This window comes from Ursus americanus, chromosome 16 (assembly GCF_024610735.1).
Source record: "Ursus americanus isolate L20-20 chromosome 16, mUrsAme1.1.p, whole genome shotgun sequence".
NCBI classification, from domain to species: Eukaryota; Metazoa; Chordata; class Mammalia; order Carnivora; family Ursidae; genus Ursus; species Ursus americanus.
The window spans coordinates 11,015,431-11,037,435 of record NC_142142.1 but is presented as its reverse complement, the minus strand read 5'-3'; the positions used below and the strand labels follow the sequence as shown (position 1 = coordinate 11,037,435).

Sequence of the window (22,005 nt, the reverse complement as noted above, 5' to 3'; positions counted from 1 at the left end):
ATAAACCTCCTAGGAAGTTACATGGGCTAATGGAACTTAACAAAAAACTTTCCTCTCAAGTCTTAACGATGAAGGATGAATTTACACCCTGTAGTCATTAAACAATCATTTACCAAAAGTTTAGATGTCAGGAACTTACTTCATACTGGGAATTGCCTGGTCTAGAGGATAAAAAGACAACAGCGCTGGGCGCTTGCACAATACCTGCTTAGCACACGGTAGATCCACTGTAAATATTTGTTAAGTAGATGAATGAAGATAGAGAAGAGTGGGTAAAATGAATGAATGAGTGAGTGAGTGAGTGAGTGAGTGAGTGAGTGAATGAGCGAGCTCAAGGTCTAGCCGAGGAGTCAGGCACCGAACTGTAATAACTGCTATATCCCGTTCCAGGCACTGGGGCTGCTAACTCCAACTCTGCGCCCGGAGTTGATCCCCCCCTTCCTCCGACTTCCCATAGTCCTCTCAGCTACGAACCAACCCAGAGCAAGGAGAACTGGACTGCGCGCCCCAGCCGGCAGGATGACATAAAGAAAAGGGGTGGGGAGGAGGAAGAAGGGGCAGAGCCAAAGGAATCCGCTCCCTCCACAAGCCAGTCCCCGCCCCCCGACAGGATCTTGGAGGCGGCCGGCGACCGCCCGAATCAAGCACCACGTCACGGCATCCCGACGCGTCCCCGCCAGCGCACCCCACCGCGGGGCCGCAGCGCACTGGAAATCTGGGCAGCAGTAGCGGGAGCCCGCTCCGGAGCCGGGATCTCCTGTAATCCTTCCCCCACTCAAGTGTCAAGGAGGCAAGCCCGCCCCGCCCCCTCCCCAAACACGCACTCTCTCGCAGCACCACAACAAGAGCAGCCCGCCCACCCTCCTCACCCGTGCGGCTCAGCGCCAACCCCAATGTCAAGCCCACTAGCCAAGCCCTTCAGGACCAGTAGCGGGTGTCAGGGGCCCCGGCTGGCATCAGCGCCTCGCTCCCTCCTCAGCGGAGAGGACAACGGAGAGAGAGTAGGCGCGCGGACAGCCAGGCAGACGACCGAGACTCACCAGGAGGCTCCCAGAGCTGGACCCCCAGGATCCCAGCACCAGGCCTGCCAAAGTCCCCCTCAGTCCACCTCGGGGAGCCCCACGATCCCGTTAGGAGACAACGGAGGATGGGGCTGGGCGCCCCAAGCCGGGGACCAAATTCTTGGCCCGGCGCTCCTCCAGCCTGGCTAACCTGCCAGCTCTTCCCATCACCCTGTCTGAGAGTCACCCACCTGCCCGGCCTTTCGGGGCTCATCTAAAAGGCTCCTCCGCCAAGACTAGGGAACACCAGGAATTGGGTTTGTTTGCGGTGCCTCAGAAGGGGCAAGATGGCGACAGGCATCAGGGCGCAGGCGCAGCCGCGCGCTGCCAGTCGGGAGGTGTAGTTCGCCTTTCCCGCCTTTCGGAGAACAGACTCCAGAAGGCCTCCATTCTCCCAGTCCCTCTTTTTCTCCGCGTTTTGAAAGGAAAGAGGAGACATCGCGGGAGGTGCCGGGAGTTGTGGTCCGAACCCAAGCTCCCTTCTCTTTCGCTCTCGGTATGCTGTCGCAGGCGCAAGGAAGGCCGGGATTGTAGTTTCCTTGGCTTCTCCTTCATACCCTCCTCTCCGGCTTCGCGCGCCTCTCCTCTGGCTGCCGTCTCCCAACCAATGGGCTGCGCTCTCTGCTACGTGTGGCGTCACACGTAGGGGCCAAAATGGCGTCGGTAGCTGGAGCTGAGGCTTTGCCGCGACCTTTACTCTAGGCGAGGTTAGGGACGGTAGGAAAGCAGCTTTGTCCCTGAAGCGCCGTTGAGCATTGGGATCGGATTCCTCAGAGTCATGGGAGCAATTATCAGCGGCCTCCAGCCCCCACCAGACGCAATTCAAGGAGAGAGAATCAGCGCTACAAGAAACTACATAACGGACGTCGCAATTGCCCGAACCCAATCTGGGGGTTGCGGAGTTGCCAGTGGAGAAGGGGGACCCGAACGTTCTCCACTTCGGGGTCCTCCACGTGTGAAGTGGGAATGATAGTGGTATCTCGTGCTTTAGCTGTCAAAGGGAAGAAGGAGAAGGTATTTATTAGAGGCCTTACGATGTGGTAGGTTCACCCTTCAGCCTTTGTTCTTATTTAATCACAGAACAATTGTGTGAAGAAGGTATTGTTGCCCCTATTTTACATAGGAGAAAAGGGGTCCAGTGTGTAGTTACTCGCGGCCATGAAATTGAAGCCAGTGCTTGGTATTGTGGAAGATTGAATCCAAGTTTTGTGATTGTCCTTCCTCTTAAATTGTGTACTTTTGGAAACATAGGATCTGGTAAAAATGCCCAAGTCAAAGGGGGTTCTTAATATATTTTCTGACATTAACAAAGTGTTCATGTAAAATGGGGTTAATCCTACCCAATGGGGATGTTGTGATAGACAACGTAGAAAAAGTTATTTGTAAGTTGTGGATCACTGTGCAAACGTGTGAGACTGGTCATATTCTTGAATGGAGCTATAGATTAAAAAGAGAAAATAAACAGCATTTAAGTTTCTTATTACTATTTACCCATTAGCTAAAAATACTCTCTGAGGGCCCAGAAAATTGTTACTGTTGAAACCCAAGCCTGCTGCTCCAGAAAGTCATGAAGTGGGACAGATAATACCCAGGCCCCTCTCTCCCTCCTTGATCTTACAGTGCATTCTCTTCCATCTATTTCCCACCTGTTTTCAGGTCAATTACTTAACTTTTGGAAAGATGGTAAAAGAAACCTTAATAGATTTTGTAGTTTCACTCTATTCTTTGAGCCGCACAGCATCTCAGTGAGGTAGGTGTAATTTAGATCTTCCCCCCACCCCCACAAACAGTATGAATGAGGAAAACACAGAAATTGAAGAACTCACCCAATTTCACAAAGCTAGGAATTGAAGGGAGCTGGACTTTATAACCCCAGGTCTTCTGACTTCCAAGTGTCTTCCTCTACAACAAATGTCAAGGTGACAGTAATGGAGTAGAAATGGAAAGACAAGCTGCTTATAAAACTGACTCTGACCATAATAAGTAGCATGTAAGTCAAGAATTGTAGCTTACTCTTGTGCTTACCTGGTGCCAAGTATTATTAGCATCTCACATATAATTTATTTAGTCCTTAAAATTTTATGAGGTAGAAACTATTATGTCTAATTACAAATGAGAAAACCTAGGCACAGGAAGGAGGTTAAATAGCTTGCCTAGAGTCATGCATTATAAGTAAATGGTAAAGCCAAGACTTAAACCTAAGCAGCTTGACTCCAGTGTCCTCAAGACCAGTGGTTCTCAAACTTTCATGTTCAGTAGGAACCACCTGAGGATCTTGTTAAAAATGCAAATTTTGATTGAGTTATGTCTGGGTAGGGGCTAAAATTCTATATTTCTTTTTTTTTTTTTTTTAAAGATTTTATTTATTTATACGACAGAGATAGAGACAGCCAGCGAGAGAGGGAACACAAGCAGGGGGAGTGGGAGAGGAAGAAGCAGGCTCATAGCAGAGGAGCCTGATGTGGGGCTCGATCCCAGAACGCTGGGATCACGCCCTGAGCTGAAGGCAGACGCTTAACGGCTGTGCCACCCAGGCGCCCCAAGATTCTATATTTCTAACAAGCTCTCAATCTACCACATATCCTCCCTTTTCCTCCTAACTATATATATTTGTATTTTGTGGCTAGAGTCTGCCTTCCCCATTCTGCCTCTGATTGCTCCATGTTCCTAAATATTCCTAATATTAAATTCTTTTCCTTAAGGGTCAAAGTCAAACATTACCCTCAAGAAACTTATCCTGCCCTTGACTTTGCCTCTAGGATAAGACAGGCATTCCTTCCTCTGTTTCTACACATCTTATTACAGGATTCAGAACATTTAAGTTATGGTCGTTTGTTCAAAAAATCTTCCTGACTAGAGAATGAGCTCTTCAAGGGAAGGTCTTTGCACTCCAGTGTCTGGCACATAAAAATAATAGCTAATGTTTATCTAGGGTTTTCTCTGTTCCAGATGCTGCTTTATACATTAACCTGTTTAATCTCTACAATAGCCTTTTGAGATACACTATTCCCATTTTATGGATGAAGAAACGGAGGCACAGAGAGAATAAGTAGTTTACCTAAGGTGACAAGCTAGTACAAGTAGCAGAGCCATGATTTCAAGTTAAGGCACTTTAGGTCTAGGAAGTATATGATGAATGAGAGCCGTCCTCCACTTTCAAAAAAGAAAAGTCAAGACTTATTGTCCTACTAGACACGAGTATAACTACCTCTAGTCTGGGAAAATGTATTGGAGTACAATATTTGTCTCAAACTTTATTTCTCTATTGACCAACCAGGTTAAGCAGCTTTCTTGAAATAGACTTCAAGAGGCTTACCATCCACTATTCTAATTTTGTAGTGCTATATTGGAGAAGGTATTCACAATTATCATAAAAATATCTGTTGTGTTCCCTATATTGTATAGGTAGGCAAGTCGCAATGGATAAGACTTTATTCATTTTCAAAAATGAAAAGACAGGTCCAAAGACATCAGTTGAGTTAACCAGCGTCATACAGGAACTTCATGGCAGGACTGGGACCGGAAACCAGCCCTTTTGACTTACAGGCGGCTTGTCTTTCCACTGTACCACACTGCCCTTAGATTCTTACCTTTGGAAAGCTTTATTACCACAATGGTATAGCCAACGTGTATACTAAAAATGAGAATAGCAAAACCAAAAAAATAAATTATATTTAAAAATAAATTAGTAATAAATTATATTAGTGGAATATAAAATACAGATCAAGATAAGTAGATTTGGGGGACAAAAAAGGAAAAGTAAAGGGGGGGAACAGCAGTTACATACCTAGGTTTCATGGAAGATCAAATGCTTTGAACAATCTAAAACAGCTTCAGAAACGAGGTGAAAGACCTGAACCCTGCCCTGTCAACTGCCTTAACCCCTCTCCCTTACTGCCCACTAAATTCTGTAGTCTCTACTTCGTAAATAGCTGGTCCCATTGTTTCAGTGGGCTGATGATGAGGCCTCATCACCTGTGTGGATTGGACCTTTTTTCCCAACCGTCTTCCTGCAAAAGAACCTCTCTACACTCCTTGCCTAGTACATCTACCATACTGCCACTGCTATCAGGGTGGGCTTTCTAAAATTCAAAGTTCACCATGTCAGTCACCTGTATAAAACTTTCCAGTGGTTTCCAGTTGCCAACAGAATAAAGTTCCAGCTTTTTTACAGGCAAACCCATGTCAATGCAAAGAAATTTCCTTGCATATCTAACATTTTCCTAGAACACTGCCATCACTTCTTTATCTTGCCTAAAATCTGATATTGTCCTAAAGTTAAGTGCTTCTCTTAAAGCCCTTTCAAATGGAGTTCTTCTGTCCCCATCTTTAGTATCTTGAACCAGGAGTAAAAGCTGGCATTCTCCTCACCTTGTAACTACAACTTCCAGACCAGCTACCCCTGCATTGAGGCGTTTACTATCAAGGTATGCAAACTCCCATTCCATCTTCATTCCATCTCTCTAGGGATGATGGGATCTTAGAAACTTTTTAACAGCTTGCTATCATTAGTTTATGTTGCCCCATTGTCCCCTCTGCCCTTGTCCTCACCAGAAAGATTTAAAAAAAAAAAAAAAAAACAACAACAACAACAAAAAAACAAGCTTCCCCAGCACTGCCCTTAAACCACCCATTTCTTTGATCATATCCTGTACTTTGTTCTCCAGAACTATTCCACTTCTGAAATCAGTAACCAAGGGATTCCACCTTCTAAACAAGACGTTCTTTTATTCCAGATTTTTTTACTCTTTACCCTCACCAAACCTGTTCTTCAGCTTCAGTGAAATCTGTAGTTTATAGTCTACCCGTTCCAAGTTTGTTCCCTTCCTCCAGCTTTACTTTCTTCCCTTTCTAAGCTGGGCCCTGTGATCATTTACTTCAAACTCCGTCTCATTGGCACTTTCAAGTTCATTCAGCCGTTTCTGTCCTTCCACATAAACCCTAAAACAGCCCTCAACCTTGGATCAGTTCCTCGCCTACATCCCTTCCCATGTTGCTGTAGCTATTAGCTAACTATCGGTGCATAATAAATTATCCCAAACCTTGACTTAAAACAATAATAAGGGGCTTTTTTTGGTTTTTCCGTTTCATTTCGTACAGGTTTCGCAGTTTCTATGGGAATTAAATTAGCTGAGTGATTCTGGCTTGGGATCTCTATCTGAAGACTGACGGGGGCCAAAGGGTCGGCTTCCCAGGTAGCTCCTTCCCGTGGTTGGCACTTGAGCAAGGGAAGAGGTCTGTTTCTCGCTCTGTGGACCTCCCTGTAAGGCTGCTTGAGCATCCTCACAACATGGTGGCTGGCTCCCCCTAGAGCGAGTGAGGGGTTAGAGCAGCGTGGAAGCGACCCCATTGCAATGTGCCCGCCCATTTGTGTGTGGACAAAATCAGGTGGTAGGCATTTGTACGAAGCAGCAAATCTAGAACAACTTGATGGAAGTAAGGTGAAAAAATATTCAGTAGCATTTCTTGAAGTCCAATTATAAAAAGAGCACCGCGTGTGCGTTACTTCATTTACACCTCACAACATTCCCATGGCATAGTAATCATTGTCCATTTCATAGCTGAGGAAACCAGGACCTAGAGAGAAGAGTAATTTGTGATCGTCAGATATCACCAGAAGACTCTTCGCAAGAACACGGATATTATAGAATTCTGGTTATCTGTGGTTGCGTAGCAAATCAGTGCTGTAGCACTTAAACAATTTAGTTCACTCACATCTTCTTTTTGGTAGGGCTTAGTGGAGGCAGTTCATCGCTCCTCCTCTGGTGTCCACTGCGGCAGCTTGGCACCTAGGATCTAGAATCATCTGAGGTCTCATTCATTCATATGATCAGCAACTGATGTTGCCTGGAATCTTTGTTGGGATTATCAGCAGACACATCCATACGTAGCATCTCCATGTGGCCTAGGCTTCCTTGCAACATGTGGCCAAATTCTAAGGGGAAGTGTCTGGAGAGAAAGAGACAAAACTATGGAAGTTTTTATGACCAAACTATGGAAGTCATGTCATTATTTGTGCCATACTCTTGGTTAGAACAGTCAAGCCCACCCAGGTTCAACGGGAAGGGAAATAGATTCCATTTGCTAATGGAAGAGTGGTAGAATTCTGAAAGAATACCTGGAACCAGAAATACTGCTGTGGCCATTTTTGAAAAACATCATCTGCCATAATCTCCCCTCTGTTCGCAACATATCCTCATATGCAAAACATACTCATTCCTCCCCCCCCCCGCCCCCCCCCCGCATCCTCAGCCACCCAGTCTCTTCCCCCTGTGACAGCAGGATTGAGCTGTTAAGAGGCTAAGAGGTTGCAGTCACACTGTGAGATTCCATTTATATAAAGTTCAAAAGCAGCAAAAATAATTTTTGTGAAAGAAGCCTGAATAGTAAATAACTTTAGAGGAGTAACTACATGGATGGAGCACATAGGAACCACGGAACTGTGAATGTTCTAGATCTTGATCTGGGTAGGGGTTATATGAATAGATCTGCCTAGGTAAAAGCTTATCAAGCTGTACATGTGAGATTATATCCTTTATGTAGTTTTACTTAAAAGTAAAATCACATCTGTCAAAACCTATAGAATGTACACCAGCAGGAGTGGACACTTAGGTGACCTATGGACTTCGGGTGGTAATGACACCTCAGTGTAGGGTCATCAGTTGTAACAAATGTACTACTCTGCCATGGGGTGTCGAGAGGGAGATTGTATGTCGGGGGGGGCAGGTGGAGGGGCTGGGTAGGACTGGAGGTACGTGGGACCTTTTTACACAGTTTCACTGTGAACCTGAAAGTGCTCTAAAAAGCAAAGCTTATTACTTAAAAAAGATAAGTAAAAAGGATTTCTTTTTTTAAAACAACTCTATTCATACCAGTTAGGAGTGTATCTGTGTGTCAGTGAAGGAATGAATGTGTGGAGGAAATGGTTTAAGGAACAGTGAAACTTTTTGGTTCACTTCACTGCAAAGTAAGTCCTAGAATAGTTCTGGCTACAGGCATTACTGAATCTAGAGGATTCCCATCCCTCAGCTCTGTCTTCTCCTGTGTTGGCTTCATTCGCAGGCTCCATGTGTTGACTCCCAGCAGTTGCAGGCTTCTACCATCCTCCCTGCTGATAACCTCAGCAGAAAAGCACATGCCATCTCTTCCAACAGTCTTATTTAAAGTCTTGCTGTGTTGTTGCTGGCTCCATCTGGGTCACATGCCTATCCCTAAACTGTGGCCAGGGGAATGTAATACCCTGATTTGTCAGGACTTATCCACATGTTACTCTTTGGAAAGGAGGGGGCTGAGTGGCAAAGTCAGTTATTCCAAAGCATGTGGTAGTAGGGTGGGGGTGGGCTTGGCTTCCCTTAGGAAAAATAGGGTACTACACAGCAAAATCACAGATGCTTATTAAAATAAGGCAGGGTACTGTGCGAGTCATGAAAATGTTCATATCCTTTCATAGAGGATTCCCATTTGTGGGAATAATCCAAAATATGTATTATTATTATTATCCAAAATAATCCATAAAGTTATATTTATAGAGATTTTAATTTCAATGCTATCAAAAAATTGACAACATAATTATCTTGCAATAGAAGAGTATTTGCATGTCCTACCTATTTACTCAGTATGTAGTCATTTAAAATGAAAATTACAAATAGTTAACATCAAGGAATATGCTTACGATATGTGAAAAAGCATGTACGTACATATATATATATGCATATATAAGAGGACACATATACATATGAGAAGAATGGAGGAACACATACCAAAACAGTCACTTATTAGAGTGGTAGCACCATGGATGATTCTTTCCTTTCTTTTGCAAGGTTCTTCACAGGTGTGATCGTTATGATTTATGTCATTGTTATGATGTATTAATGCATTTTGTAAAACTCCTTAGCATCTTAATAAGACTACTCCATCCCCCTCAGTACTATGGAGTAGAACCAAAATAAAGGAACTGCTACATCAGTTTACTGGTGATTCTGGTTAAGGTCATAGAACTTTGGAGTTAGCAGAAACCTCAGAGGTATTCGGTTTAATGCCCCATTTTACAGAAGAGACCCAGAGGGAAGAAGTAACTTACACAAAGTCACACAGGAACCACGGGCAGGTCTCCTGATTTTTCAGGCTAACATTTCCTACACTGACTGAACCAATCAATTTAGATTTGGATTTTCGTGAGATTGTCTGCTTTCCTGAAAACAAATCCTCAAGTTCAAGTTGCTATCCAGCCGTTCATTACTAATTCAAATTAAAGGAGCTATTATCACTTTCGTTGGGAAAGTGATGTTTTTAAAAGGATATTAAAAACGAATATGGCCCTTTAGGTGCTTGCCTAGAACATCCTCGCACATCTCTTTTTGTAAGCGACTCAGTCAAGAAATGCTGAGGAAACTCAGATCTGACTAAACTAAATGGGCCAATGCACGGTCTACTTTTGAGTATCAACCTCCTCATTCATTCGGTGAATGAGTGTTAGGCCCCATGCCAGCCCTTGGAGATATGAAGATGAATAAGGTACCACCGTTATTCTGGAGCTCACGGTTGAGTGGGGACGTTAGACACATGCAGATGGCTCTATGTACCATAGGAGAACGTGATAACACAGAATGTTCATAAAGATGTTTCAGAAGTGCTGTAGGATCGGGGAGAAAAAGATTTTCATCACAGAAAGCTTCATAGCAGAGGTAGCATTTGGGTTGGGCCTCTTGAGTGAACAGGATTTTACCAGGCAGAGAAGTGGGGGAGGGGGTTATCAAAGGTATCACAGCAGAAGAATAAGAAGCAAAGGTTGGAAGTATGGAGGGACACATAGAATGGCAACATCAAGGAGTGAAATGAAGGATGTTGGACTCTTAGTGGTCCTCAACTGGGAGTACTTGTTGGACTAACTTAGGGAGCTCTATCAAATTTCAGAAGATTGTAATGTACACCTTTGGCTAAAAACCTTAGATGGCTACTGAGATCTTGTGAATACCCTCAAGGTTTCTTGGGTCTGTGATTACCACGGTAATGAGAGAGCACCAGACTGAGTAACACAAGTTATTGCCATTTAATCCACATTGGAAGCCAAGTGGTAAATACACTGTCTGTGCTCTGGATGGTGATTTGACACTGATTAATGACTTGATCATCAGAAAACCAAAGGGAATTGCAAATGAAAATAGAAATAAAGACATAATCTCACACATTGAGTTTTCCTTAGTACATATTTTGGAAAAAAAAATATTTTTCAGGTTCACCCAAATGCTAAAACGCCTCAGGTGAGGAGCTGATGATAATCAGTAATTATCCAAGGTGAGATCCAAGATATTTCATAAAGATGGAAATAATAACCCTGTCGGAAATGGAAATCAGCTATCACGGGGGAGGGGGCAATAAATCCAAACATAATATCCCACTTGTCTTCACCTCAGAGAGTTTCCAGCTGTTTATGACGTTTTGCTGTGATTTGCCAGAGATGAAATGCATTTTTTTAAACTAGGCTCCAGCCGGCTGAGCGAAAGTCTTGGGAACCATATTCTCTTTCAAGAAGTGTTGAGCACTTGCAAAGTCTGCAGAGAAATGGTACAGGGTGTCCGCTTCCTTGTCAGCTCCAGTGAAGATCTTTTCCCTGCAACCCTAGGATTGATCATTATTTTCTAAGTGTGCTCGTGGAAGACCAGATCAGGTCTCTCTTGGATTGAAAGGGCACTTGCTGAGATGCTGTGAGCTCTAAACTTATCACATCAAGGCCAGCAGTTCAAATCCACGCCCTGCTGAAGGCAGAGGAAATAAGGAATGCATACCTTTGGAGAGCCTGGGGAATCTATTTGTTGAGAAATGATTGTGGGAAGGAAATGGTCCAAATAACGCTTGTATGAGTATGTGCTCACGCACACACATACCCACCCACCCACCCACACGCACACACACACACACACACACACACACACACCCTAAGCTGAAGCGTACAAGGCAGTCTATGGTGACAGCAATTAATCTCACCAGACTGATTAGAGACTTTAAGAACAGAGGTTGAGTTCTGAATGCCCAGCACTGTTGAGTAAATTACCGAATGACATGTGGAACCCGAGAAGACAGTGATATGGGCATGTGGCAGTGTCTCCCCACAGTCACTCCAGACTGCCTGAGCTTCTTGAGACAAACCCTGGGGCTGTTCTCCTCCCATTCTTCATCTGGAATCCTTTGATGCCATCCCTTCTTGCACCCTCTGGCCTTTTGAAGTGTATTAAAATCTTCATTCTTTATAGTCCATCTCAAATGTCTTTTGAAAATAATTCTCCATGCACGGATGGGAGCAGGGCGTGTTCTTGGAAGTCAAACAGATAAGGGTTTGAATCCCAATTCTACCTCTTTCAAGTTCTTGAGCAAATTACCTCGGTTCTTTGTGCCTCAGTTTCCTCCAGATGGGTTTTGGGAAAGGTTAATGTGATAACACAAGTACAGTCTTAGCTCAGCGAGAAGCACAGGGTAGATAATCAGTGACTGTTTGCCCTCTCCCCTTGCTCACCTTCTTCTGTGAAACCCAGGTCTGTGCTTAAAATATGTTGCCTCCTGGGGCACCTAGGTGGCTCAGTTGGTTGGGCAGCCAACTCTTGGTTTTAGCTCAGGTCATGATCTCAGCGTCACGGGATCCAGGCCCACATCGAGAGCGCTTTGCGTGGAGTCAGCTTATCCTTCTCCCTGCCCCTCTGCCCCTCTCCACACTCTCTCTCTCGCCCTCTCTATCTCTCTCTAAAATAAATAAAATTTTTTAAAAAGGTTGCCTCGCTCTCCCTATACATTCTTTAACACTTTTCCCCCTTCCCATTGCCAATGATATTGTCAGATATGATTGCTGCCTCCTGTGTTCCAGAGTGCTTTGCTTATGCCTCTTTTCTAGCACTTATTATAGGCTGGCTGAGCTATAACTCATCGTGTTTCCCTCCCACTTTGGCTGAAAACACCTCAAGAGCAGTATCTCCAACAACCGGTGTAGGGACTGGTTTAGGACAGACATTCCATAAATGGTTGATTAATTGGAACAGCATTTAACCCAGCTTTCCAGGAGGCAAAGTGAGCATGTAACATGTCTTCTCCCAACAAGTGCTGAATGGTCTAAGTAGCAAGGAGGAAATTCCCCTGCAATTAAGTGGTTCAAAGTTGATTGCTGTCTGTCCTCCACTTCCAGATGTCTTTGTTTCTCCCACTTCCAACTCAGCCAAGCCAGAAGAGCATTCCCATAAGGGTAACCCAATATATCTTTTGGGGCTGATTTGATTAGAGTGTGAAATACTTTCTTTGGAGAAAATACACAAGAGTGAGGTTTTTCTCTGTTTTTGCAAGGGACAGAAGGTGAGGGAGAGAGAGGGAAATTGAAGCCAGAGGAAAATCTATTGTACCCCAGGAGATGAAGAACACATGTAGCCAGCACAACAGATATTGTCCTGGGTCAGAATTTCAGAGCCTGAGCCATAAATGACTCCATGCCCCCGCATTGATCTTGAGAAAAGAATTAAAAGAAGAAAAAACAAAACAAAACAAAAACAAAAGAAAAATCTCTTCCCCAGAAACTATTCCGTGCAATGATATTTGTACCAATGAAGAACCAGAAGCAACCTAAAAATTCAATTCAACAAATATTTACTGAACTATGAAGTACAGGGGCACTGGAGTTATGGAGATACTGGTGAAGCTGGACTTCTAAACTTAGGCTGTTCTTCTCTCGGCTCAATTATTTTCATCTTTGGGGAAAGCACAGTATTTCAGTCGGCATTCAGCTAGGGAAGGAGAATCACTATGAGTTGTGGGATAAGGGATTTATTACAGAAATTAGAACTTTTTTTCTAAGATTTTATTTATTTATTTGACAGAGAGAGAGACAGCCAGTGAGAGAGGGAACACAAGCAGGGGGAGTGGGAGAGGAAGAAGCAGGCTCATAGTGGAGCAGGGAGCCTGACAAGGGGCTTGATCCCAGGACTCTGGGACCACGCCCTGAGCCAGAGACAGACGCTTAAAGACTGAGCCACCCAGGTGCCCCCAGAAATTAGAACTTAATCAATTGTGGGAGGAGGGGCTGGGGCAGTGCAGCTCTGAAAGGGGGCTGATCAGGGGAGTCACCAACCAGTCAGTTCCAGAAGTCAAGCACATCCAGCTGACAGGGAGCTGTGAAAGCTGATAGAGAAATCTACAGGAGAAGCCTGTGGGTCCACAGCCAGGGGTCTGGTGGTGGGCTTGGAGCTTCTATTGACCAGCAGAGTCGGCAGTTAGGAAGAGCAGGGTGTGAAGTGGAGGAGAGTGAAGACAAGCTGGAACCTTCTGGGACCTCCACATCTGTCCATGACTTCAGTGATCAATGGCTGCTGATTCACTTCTGCTTCCCAAATCTCAAACAACTACCTTTTTTTTTTAAAGACATTTATTTATTTATTTATTTATTTGAGAGAGAGAGAGAGAGCATGAGCAGTGGAGAGAGGGAGAGGGAGAAGCCGACTCCTCACCCAGCAGGGAGCCAGACACGGGGCTCGATCCCAGGACCCTGAGATCATGATCTGAGCTGCAAGCAGCCACTTAACCAACTGAGCCACCCACCTACCCCTCAAACAACTATCTTTTTAAACCAACTTTAACGTAGAGTCACGCAGTTTGCCGCTTAACCGAGCCGGCACACCTAAATTTCCCCCACCACCATAAAGTCATTTCTGTCTTTTCCCAATTTCTTCAATGAAAAAGAGTGGGCTTTTAAGTCTGACAGGCCTGGGTTCTAATCCTGGGTCTTCCACCCCTCCACTCCCAGCTGTATGACCTCAGGTAAACGACCATTTCCGGACCTTAATGGATCAGGGATCCTTCCTCTGCGCTACTGTAGTCCCCTGTGCTTCTCTCGATTGTAGCATTTACTTCGTTTTCTTGTCATTATCTATTTATGTGTCCGTTTCGTGCGCCAGACCACAAGCTTGAGCGCAGGGATCATATCTGATTCTGCTCTGTAGTTACGGTGCCTAACAGTGCCCGACACAGAATAAAATGCTCAGTAAATGCTGGCTGACGGTGAATCCTTGGAATGGAGAAGAGAAACCCACCAGACTATCGAGCTAACAACAGTGGAGCCCAATACTAAGACTTTAAGGCGGTGAGACCCACCTCTGTCCCTATCACATTCGGTACCCTCTGTAAAAACAGGCTCCGGACACCCTTACCTCATCCACAGCTTCTATCTTGAACCATTCCACTTCCTGACCTGTTTCAATCATCCTGATTCCTGGCTCTTGGGCTTGTCTTCCGTTTATCACCTGCCATCACCTCTCGGACCCATTACTTTAAATGCTCAAGTCCCTGGCTCTCTATCTTGTTTGAACTTTTCTTTTCCCCTTTGAGTAAACTATTTTCCCTTTCTTGGCGTATTTCCCACCATCCTACCCAAGGTTCTCAGGTCAGAGACCATGAAAGTCCCTGCCCTCGGGGAGTTCTCGGGCTGGTGAAAAACAGACAAGGAAACCAGCAGTTCCAGGACAATGTGGTAAGAGGTCTGTTGAGGTATGTTCAGGGTACGGTGGGAGCATAGAAAGAATAAAGAGCACCTAATCTTACAAGGAGAAGGAAGTGTACATTGATCTGAGCCCTTGAGAAATTGCTTAAGAGATTCCCAGGCAGAGAAAAGGAGGACATGTGTTGTAGGAGCCCAGAAATGCAGAAGTGTGCAGACGGGAAAGACAGGGTCTGGGAGGCTGCAGGTGCATTGCTGTGGTGGGAAGAGCATGCAAGCACAGTTGGGAAGTGGAGGAAAATGAGCCAACATTGTAAAATTGGTAGATTTCACATGAGATTCTGGATCTCCAGTTTCTGTTTTAAAAGCAGAAGATCTGGCCATACTGGGCTCTCACTCTCATGTGAGCTGAGAGTTGTGCATCCTTGTTAGATGCCATAGGCACTTTTGTTTTTTGCTGTTGCTGTTTTTTTTAAAGAGTGGATCTTTTAGGGGCACCTGGTTGGCTCAGTTGGTGCAGTGTGGGACTTTTGATCTTGGGGTTGTAGGTTCGAGCCTCACGTTCGGTGTACAGATTGCTTAAAAAAATAAAATCTTCAAGAAAACACGAATGGATCTTTTATTTTTATTTATTTAGTTTTTAAGTAAGCTCTAGGCCCAACGTGGGGCTTGAACTCACAACCCTGAGATCAAGAGTTGCATGCGCTACCAACTGAGCCAGCCAGGGGCCCCACTGTATCTCCTTTGTAACTCTCTTGTCTCCACCACACTATTTTGTCATGATACTTGCACTCTTGTTTTTCTTTAAGGAGAGAAATATTTCTTAATACCTGGGTCTCTGTGAAAAGTGGGGAAGTGGAGGGGCGCCTGGGTAGCTCAGTCGTTAGGCATCTGCCTTCGGCTCACGGCGTGATCCCGGAGTTCTGGGATCGAGCCCCGCATCAGGCTTCCTGCTCCACTGGGAGCCTGCTTCTTTCTCTCCCACTCCCCCTGCTTGTGTTCCCTCTCTCGCTGGCTGTCTCTCTCTCTGTCAAATAAATAAATAAAATCTTAAAAAAAAAAAAAAAGGTAAGTAGGGAAGTGGAGTTTAGACCCAAGAGCTAGGCATTCCAAAAGTTGGGAATTTAGCATGTTTCTTGTGGAAGTGCAGAAACAAATGTGTCCGCTGGAGGACTGCAACTTTCACTTAAACTCCGTCCCCTTCACTCATTTATGTTACCTGCCAGGTTTGTTACATAGAGTGATGACTTCATGGGGCCACTTTACTTTTCATAAAACCTTGCAATGTTCACAGACCATCAAGAAAGAATGTGCCAAGAACTTAATCTTAAAGAAGGTGTAGGAGACACGTACATGTCCGTCTAGAGCTTGTCAAAGAGACGCCAGTGCTGACTCTCAGAGCCTCAAATAGGTGATGAATCAAGTAGAAAGTAATTGAGGCGGCTCAGAAAACGGCTTGTCGATGGCCCAAAAGCAGCTAATGGCAGGAGTTCTCCGCAGCCAGTGACAACATGGAGGAAATGTAGTGTAACCCTCACTTCCAGAGCCAGAGCCAGAAGACCAAGATGCTCCCAATAATCATGCAGAACCGGCCCAGCTTCTTAGTAAGAGGGTGACATTAGAACCCCCCTTGGTCCTCAAATCCCATGTAGCCGCACTGCATTCCCGTGCAGCGAAGGCTTCCAGCCTTCCGAGAGCCTGGAACTCCTGCTCTGAGCTCTGAGCTCCTTGCAGCTGGCTGAGTGAGGAGAGACTGCCTTGGGCTCCTTTGGGGCCTCTTGTTTTCAGTGCTGATTCTCCGCAGCGCAGTGCTGGCAGTCTTACCTCCTCTCCCCGTGTAACTGATCCCAGTCCTCCGGCGCTGTCAGCGCCTCTGCTGCGTGCACCAGGACATGCGCGAGTCTCGAGCCAGCCAGGAACCCACAGAGTGAGGTGTGAGTGTGCTCACGAGCCATTGAAGCCTTTCTGCGGGATGCCAGACATTCGGGCTCTGCTCGTCAGCGAGCGGTGCCTTCGTGAGGTGGTCAGGGGGAAGGGACCCCCAAAGTCTTAAAATTGAACTCCCCCTCCCCGTCTTTTCCCACATCAGTTCTGCTTGTACCTGCTGAATTAATGCACATTAAAGCACGATGCTAAATGTGTTATACTTCTGCTGAAAAGCTTTCATTGGCGCCTCATTTTCTACCAAATTCAAACCAAGTCACCTGCCCTGGCATTTTGGGCCTTTCCCAGGAAGACCCCAAAGGCTTTTCTAGGCCCGTCTCCCCTTATAAACACCAAATACTCCAGCCAGAATGATACTCTCCTAGGCTGACTTTCCTTGTGATCAAAAGATGACTGCCACAGTTCCAGCCATCACATCCAGACACTGCAATATGCAACAGAAGAGGGTCATCTCTTTCTTTTGTGTTTGTGTTTTTGTTTTTTTTTTTTTTTAAGTAGGCTCCACGCCCAGTGCGGAGCCCAATGCAGAGCTTGAACTCGCAACCCTGAGACTGAGACCTGAGCTGAGATCCAGAGTTGGTCATTTAACTGACTGGGCCACCCGGGCATCTTTTGTGTTTTATTAAGAGTGAGAAAGGGGGCGCCTGGGTGGTGCAGTCGTTAAGCGTCTGCCTTCGACTCAGGGCGTGATCCCAGCATGATGGGATCGAGCCCCACATCGGACTCCTCCGCTGGGAGCCTGCTTCTTCCTCTCCCACTCCCCCTGCTTGTGTTCCCTCTCTCACTGGCTGTCTCTATCTCTGTCAAATAAATTAATAAAATCTTAAAAAAAAAAAAAAGAGTGAGAAAGCATTTCCCTGTCTCTCCCGTCCAAGTCTTTACATATGTTACTTCCTCACTGATGGCCCTCCCATACCTTTGGCTGGAGCTGGGTCTCAAGTGATTTCATCCTATCACAGACGAAAGGGAATAGATCACAAGGATTGGCTTGGGAAGTCATATTGGAGATAGAATCCCTTTTCCTGAGGGATGGATATCTGAACAAAATTAGGATTCTGTGAGCAGAAAGATGGGATGGTTGTTGGGTGGGTAACCAATAGAGTGTGCTGCAACTTGGAATCTGGCAGATGATAAATGTTAAATATGCATTAGTTATTGTTATTAACTGACTAGCTGTGTGAACTTACTCACGTCACCTATCTCCTAGAGCCCCAATGTCCTCATCTGTAAAATGGGAATAGGATTATCTAATTTGTTGGATGCTTATACAATTAAATGAGATGATATATGTAAAGTCTTAGGTGCTTAGCAAATAATGACTATTTATTATAATTGTATATAATTATTGCCAGAGTACTGGGCAGTAGGCTGAGGTCTCCAACAAAGACCAGGGGTTCCTAGGGTTAACCTCAGCCTGGAAAGGTCAAAAGCATGAGTACTAGGAGCAGTTCATACTTAATGTTCTGTGGTTGCCAGACCCTAATCTGTCAGGAATGGTTGCCCCCCGCCCCCCCCCCCCCCGCCAGTTCCTTGGTTTCAGGAGATCCTGAAAGACGGATTCCTGCTAAAGGTCCCACTCTCCTGGTGCTCTTGCCCCTAGAGGGCAGTAGACACAATCCTGCCTCCCCTACAGCAGGGATTGGATGGCCTAAGACCAACAACTCATTCAAAAGTAGATGTCACTTCTTGGCCTTTGAGTCCTCCACTTCGGATGGGAGATTGATGGGCAAGAACCCCCTATACTCTCCTTCGCATCTCCTCGCACCAAGGACTATAGCTTTCTCAGATCCACGTTCCCACCCCAGCTCTACCATTTACTAGCCGTGTGACCTCAGGCGAAGCTCTTTCTCTCTCTTTGAATATCATTTTCCTCACCTGTAAAACAGGGATGATAATACCCTATCTATTTCATAGAGTTGTGGTAAGGATTACCAAAGGTTTACACTTTTACAAATTAAGTTTTCCAAGTAGAAGTCGAACTTAGCCTTATCCGAATTTTTACACATGATGGTACTGAGGTTCAGAGAAAAAGAACCTGGTCCAATTTACACAGTAAGTTAGTGACGGAGCAGGGATTTGAACCCATGTATCTCTGGCTCCGAAGCCCCATGCTCTTCCACTGGCCCGTCTTTCTCTCTTAATCTATTCATGTAATCTCCTCTCTGAAGTCAGAGGCCCTTACTGATCACACCGCCACATCCCTCCCCACAGTGGTGTCTCCAGCCTCTGAGCCCCTAGGGCACTGGCTCGAACCTCCCATTGGTTCACACTTAGGAGTATACCCAGCTAGCCAGGCTGTAAGCCTGAGCTCACCCTTGACTCTGCCCTCTCCCTCATTCCTCATATCTAAGAGGTTAATAAAGTCTGTCAATTCAACCTTTCCAATAACCCTGAAATTGCTGCATATTCTGCTCTTCCTGCTATCACCACCCTGATTTAGACCCTCAGCGTCTCTTGGAGTAATGCAGCAGCCTCCTGACTAGTCTCTGTGTCCCAAAGTCACCCTCCAGAATGACATTTCTGATAGAGAAAGCTGACCGTGTCACTCATGCACTTAAACCTCTTTCAGAACAGGTGGCCCTCGCTCCTATGCAGCCTCATCTTTCATCACTTTCCCTTAAAATTCTGTTCACGGGTCACTTGGAATGATATGCTGTTCCTGAAAAGACCACACTGTCTGTCCTCCCCAAGCCTTTGCTCTTGCTACTTCCTCTGCCAGGATCAATGCCGGCCCCACTTCCATGCTTGCCTGGAAACCCCTCCTCATCCTTTAGGATGGGGTTCAGGAAAACATCTCTGTTTTCTCCACCTCCTACCCACAGCTCAAATGATCTTGAAGCATTTGGTACTTATTTCTTCCATTGCATTTCTATAATGGCTGGTTTGTAACTGTGTTTTACTTTATCTTTGCCACTAGATTATAAGACCATGAGTGGAGGGTTGGGTCCCCCAATTTATTCATCAGTCTACCTTCAGGTGAGTAGAGTGTTACAGTGTTACCACTACACTGAAGTCTTATCAATGAAGGGGAGTTCTGCAATTTCCAATGAAGTTGCCATTGATGTTGTGTGGGGCCCCAGTGGCACCACAGAATCATTCACCCTCCCCCCCTCTGCACCCCCAGAATCCCAATCACAACAAAATAGCATGATGACTTACTTTCTTGGGAGACTGCCAGCAAGTGGAGCATTTCAATAAACAAACAATAAAAGTAGGGGACAAATGGGAGAGGGAAATGTGGGCTCCCAAGAGGAAGATTGGAGTTGGACTTGGCAAGAGGCTACGAATGCTCCCAAAGCTGACAGATTTATGACTGGGAATTTTGCGTTTCCATATGGACCTTCCCTGCATTTAGTATGCTAACAGGCAGGGCTGGACATAGAGTTAAAGTGAGTTGGAGGATGTAGGAGCCCTAGATTCATTTGACTTGGAAAGAGCTTTGAATTTTTATGTTCCGTCTTCAAACATAGGGGTGCTGAATGGGCTTAGTGGCGTATAGATGCCTTTATGCAGAAGTGTGCTCCCTGCTCTCCCTCTCTTTCTCTCTCACCACACATACGCACTCACACACACACTCATACACATACTTCTGTATGTAAGGATTTTTCTAAAAAACTTGATCATACTTCCATGCTTCCCCAAGAAATTAGATAGAAAGAAAAAAAAAACCATAAACTTCTTTTCTATTTCTCTGGATCTCAAGGATTTAGGTATTCAGATTCTATTTGTCTGCATCAAACCGAATGTCTCCATTCTAAGTCCCAGGGTCCCATTCCTCCCCATTCATGCCTTAACGTTCATCTAAGAAACTTGGGAACTTGTGAATTCTAATATTATAACTCTATAGCCACAGTATCAAAGCTTGGGTGTGATTTTCAATTATATTCGTCCTGAAGCTATAATACATAAATTATCTTAGAGCCATAGTAGAAGCTCTTAGGTTCTCAGAATGTGCATAGAACTGAGAGTTTAGAATTCTGAGCTTGTAATTTTCTTCCAGTAAGCCCTCCAGTGTAGTCAGAAGCAGCCAACCCATCTCAAAATCCTTGTAGTCACAATTCCTACCGTAACAGTCCATTTCAGCAGCAACTTGATCTACCAGAGACTTCCTTTTCCATAGCATATCATCCCAGGAATTCACAGGTATAGTTTCTAAGTAACTCTTTTGCCATTGCATGCCATCGATTACTAGTTATTGGAGAAGGCAGTCCACCAGGGATCCCAAGTGTCCCCGTACATCCTTGTTGAGTGTGCCAAACTGGAAGACCTAACCATGCTCTGTTCCTGAGTCATTTCTATAACTAGTTTCAAAGGCAATTAAGGCAATTAGGTCAAGGTGATCATAACATGGCTACTGTACAACCCTTCCCTCCCCAGGGGAAGGAGACTGGCTTGTTGGTTGCCTGTTATAAAAGGTTCTGAGCCCTTGTCCCAGGGTTCCTCAACTGCATTGTATGAGTGGCTGCCATCTGGGCCCACTGCATTGCCCATGGGACTTGGGGGCAAGGAGACCAGCGGTACCATGCTGTTGCCCCTGCTGTTGGCAGTGCTGTGAAATAGACTGTCTTTCTCCAATCTGCTGAATCTCGTTTTCTTACCTTCAGCACCTACAGAGTGTGGCAAGCCAACCTAGAGTCCTGTTACTCCTTGCCATCTTCCATGAGGTGGGGGCTTTTCCCTGAGACAACATCCTGTTTTCTTTTTCCTTTCTTTTTTTTCTTTTTAAGATTTTATTTATTTACTTGATAGACAGAGAGAGAGAGCACAAGTAGGCAGAGCAGCAGGCAGAGGGAGAGGGAGAAGCAGACTCCCCGCTGAGCAGAGAGCCCGATACAGGGCTTGATCTCAGGACCCCGGGATCCTGACCTAAGCTGAAGACAGATGCTTAACCAACTGAGCCACCCAGGTGCCCCAGTATCCTGTTTTCTACTGGCAATGAGGTCATTGCTGAATTCACGTCCAGTCAGGTCATACAACAATCTCAGGGTTCTCTCTTTGAGGGTCAGTTTCCCACAACCACTTTCCATATCAACTACTATATCACCAGTGTCCCATGAGATGAAAAACAAGTCGTTCTAGATCTGTGCTGTCCAGTATGGTAGCCATTAACCATACTTGGATTTTTACATTAAATTATGAAAATTAAATGTAATTAAAAAGTCGGTTCCTGGTTAGTAGATACTGTATTGGCCAGCATATTAGGACATTTCTGTCATCACAGAACATTCTATAGGACAGTACTACTCTAGATTATTTGAAGCAGAAAGGGATTTAAAGCAGGCAATTGTTTACAGAAATGTTAGGCGCATGGAGGAGTCCAAGGAAGGCAGGGCTCAGAGGAGTTAGAAGAGAGAAAAGGAGATTACAAAGGTGCTGCTGCCACCCTAGGTAAAGGCTGGCCCACAGGAGGTCCTGATCTATTAGGGGTACTGCTGCTGAGAAGGAACCCAAGAGCCTGTACTTGGTGCTGCTGCTCCTGGAGACACCATAAAAAAGCGGGACAAAACAATGGCTTCTTCCTTCCACACACCCTTC

The 22,005-nt window shown here is 45.3% G+C and overlaps 2 protein-coding genes across 11 annotated transcripts in view; one reads left to right on the top strand and one right to left on the bottom strand.

Moving 5' to 3' along the window:
- Positions 1 to 1,386, bottom strand: part of EMSY (EMSY transcriptional repressor, BRCA2 interacting) — a 97,534-nt gene extending 96,148 nt beyond the window's left edge. For all 10 annotated transcript variants that reach the window (XM_045816150.2, XM_045816159.2, XM_045816153.2 and 7 more), the window contains exon 1: positions 1,253 to 1,386. The gene's annotated coding sequence lies outside the window, so the exon portion shown is untranslated. The remainder of the gene's footprint in view (positions 1 to 1,252) is intronic.
- Positions 894 to 7,299, top strand: LOC148108757 (uncharacterized). The gene is made up of 2 exons (XM_087868527.1): positions 894 to 1,001; positions 1,135 to 7,299. Exons 1-2 carry the CDS (start codon positions 894 to 896, stop codon positions 1,705 to 1,707), a joined length of 681 nt encoding a protein of 226 aa, XP_087724653.1. The 3' UTR covers positions 1,708 to 7,299.
- The last annotated feature ends 14,706 nt before the right edge of the window (positions 7,300 to 22,005 follow it).

Excerpts from the sequence above, each read along its gene's own strand:
- LOC148108757 (XM_087868527.1), top strand. The coding sequence starts at position 894 with ATGTCAAGCCCACTAGCCAAGCCCTTCAGGACCAGTAGCGGGTGTCAG. Across the intron at positions 1,002-1,134 it reads GAGAGGACAACGGAGAGAGA|GAGACAACGGAGGATGGGGC; the intron begins GTAGGCGCGCGG and ends CGATCCCGTTAG.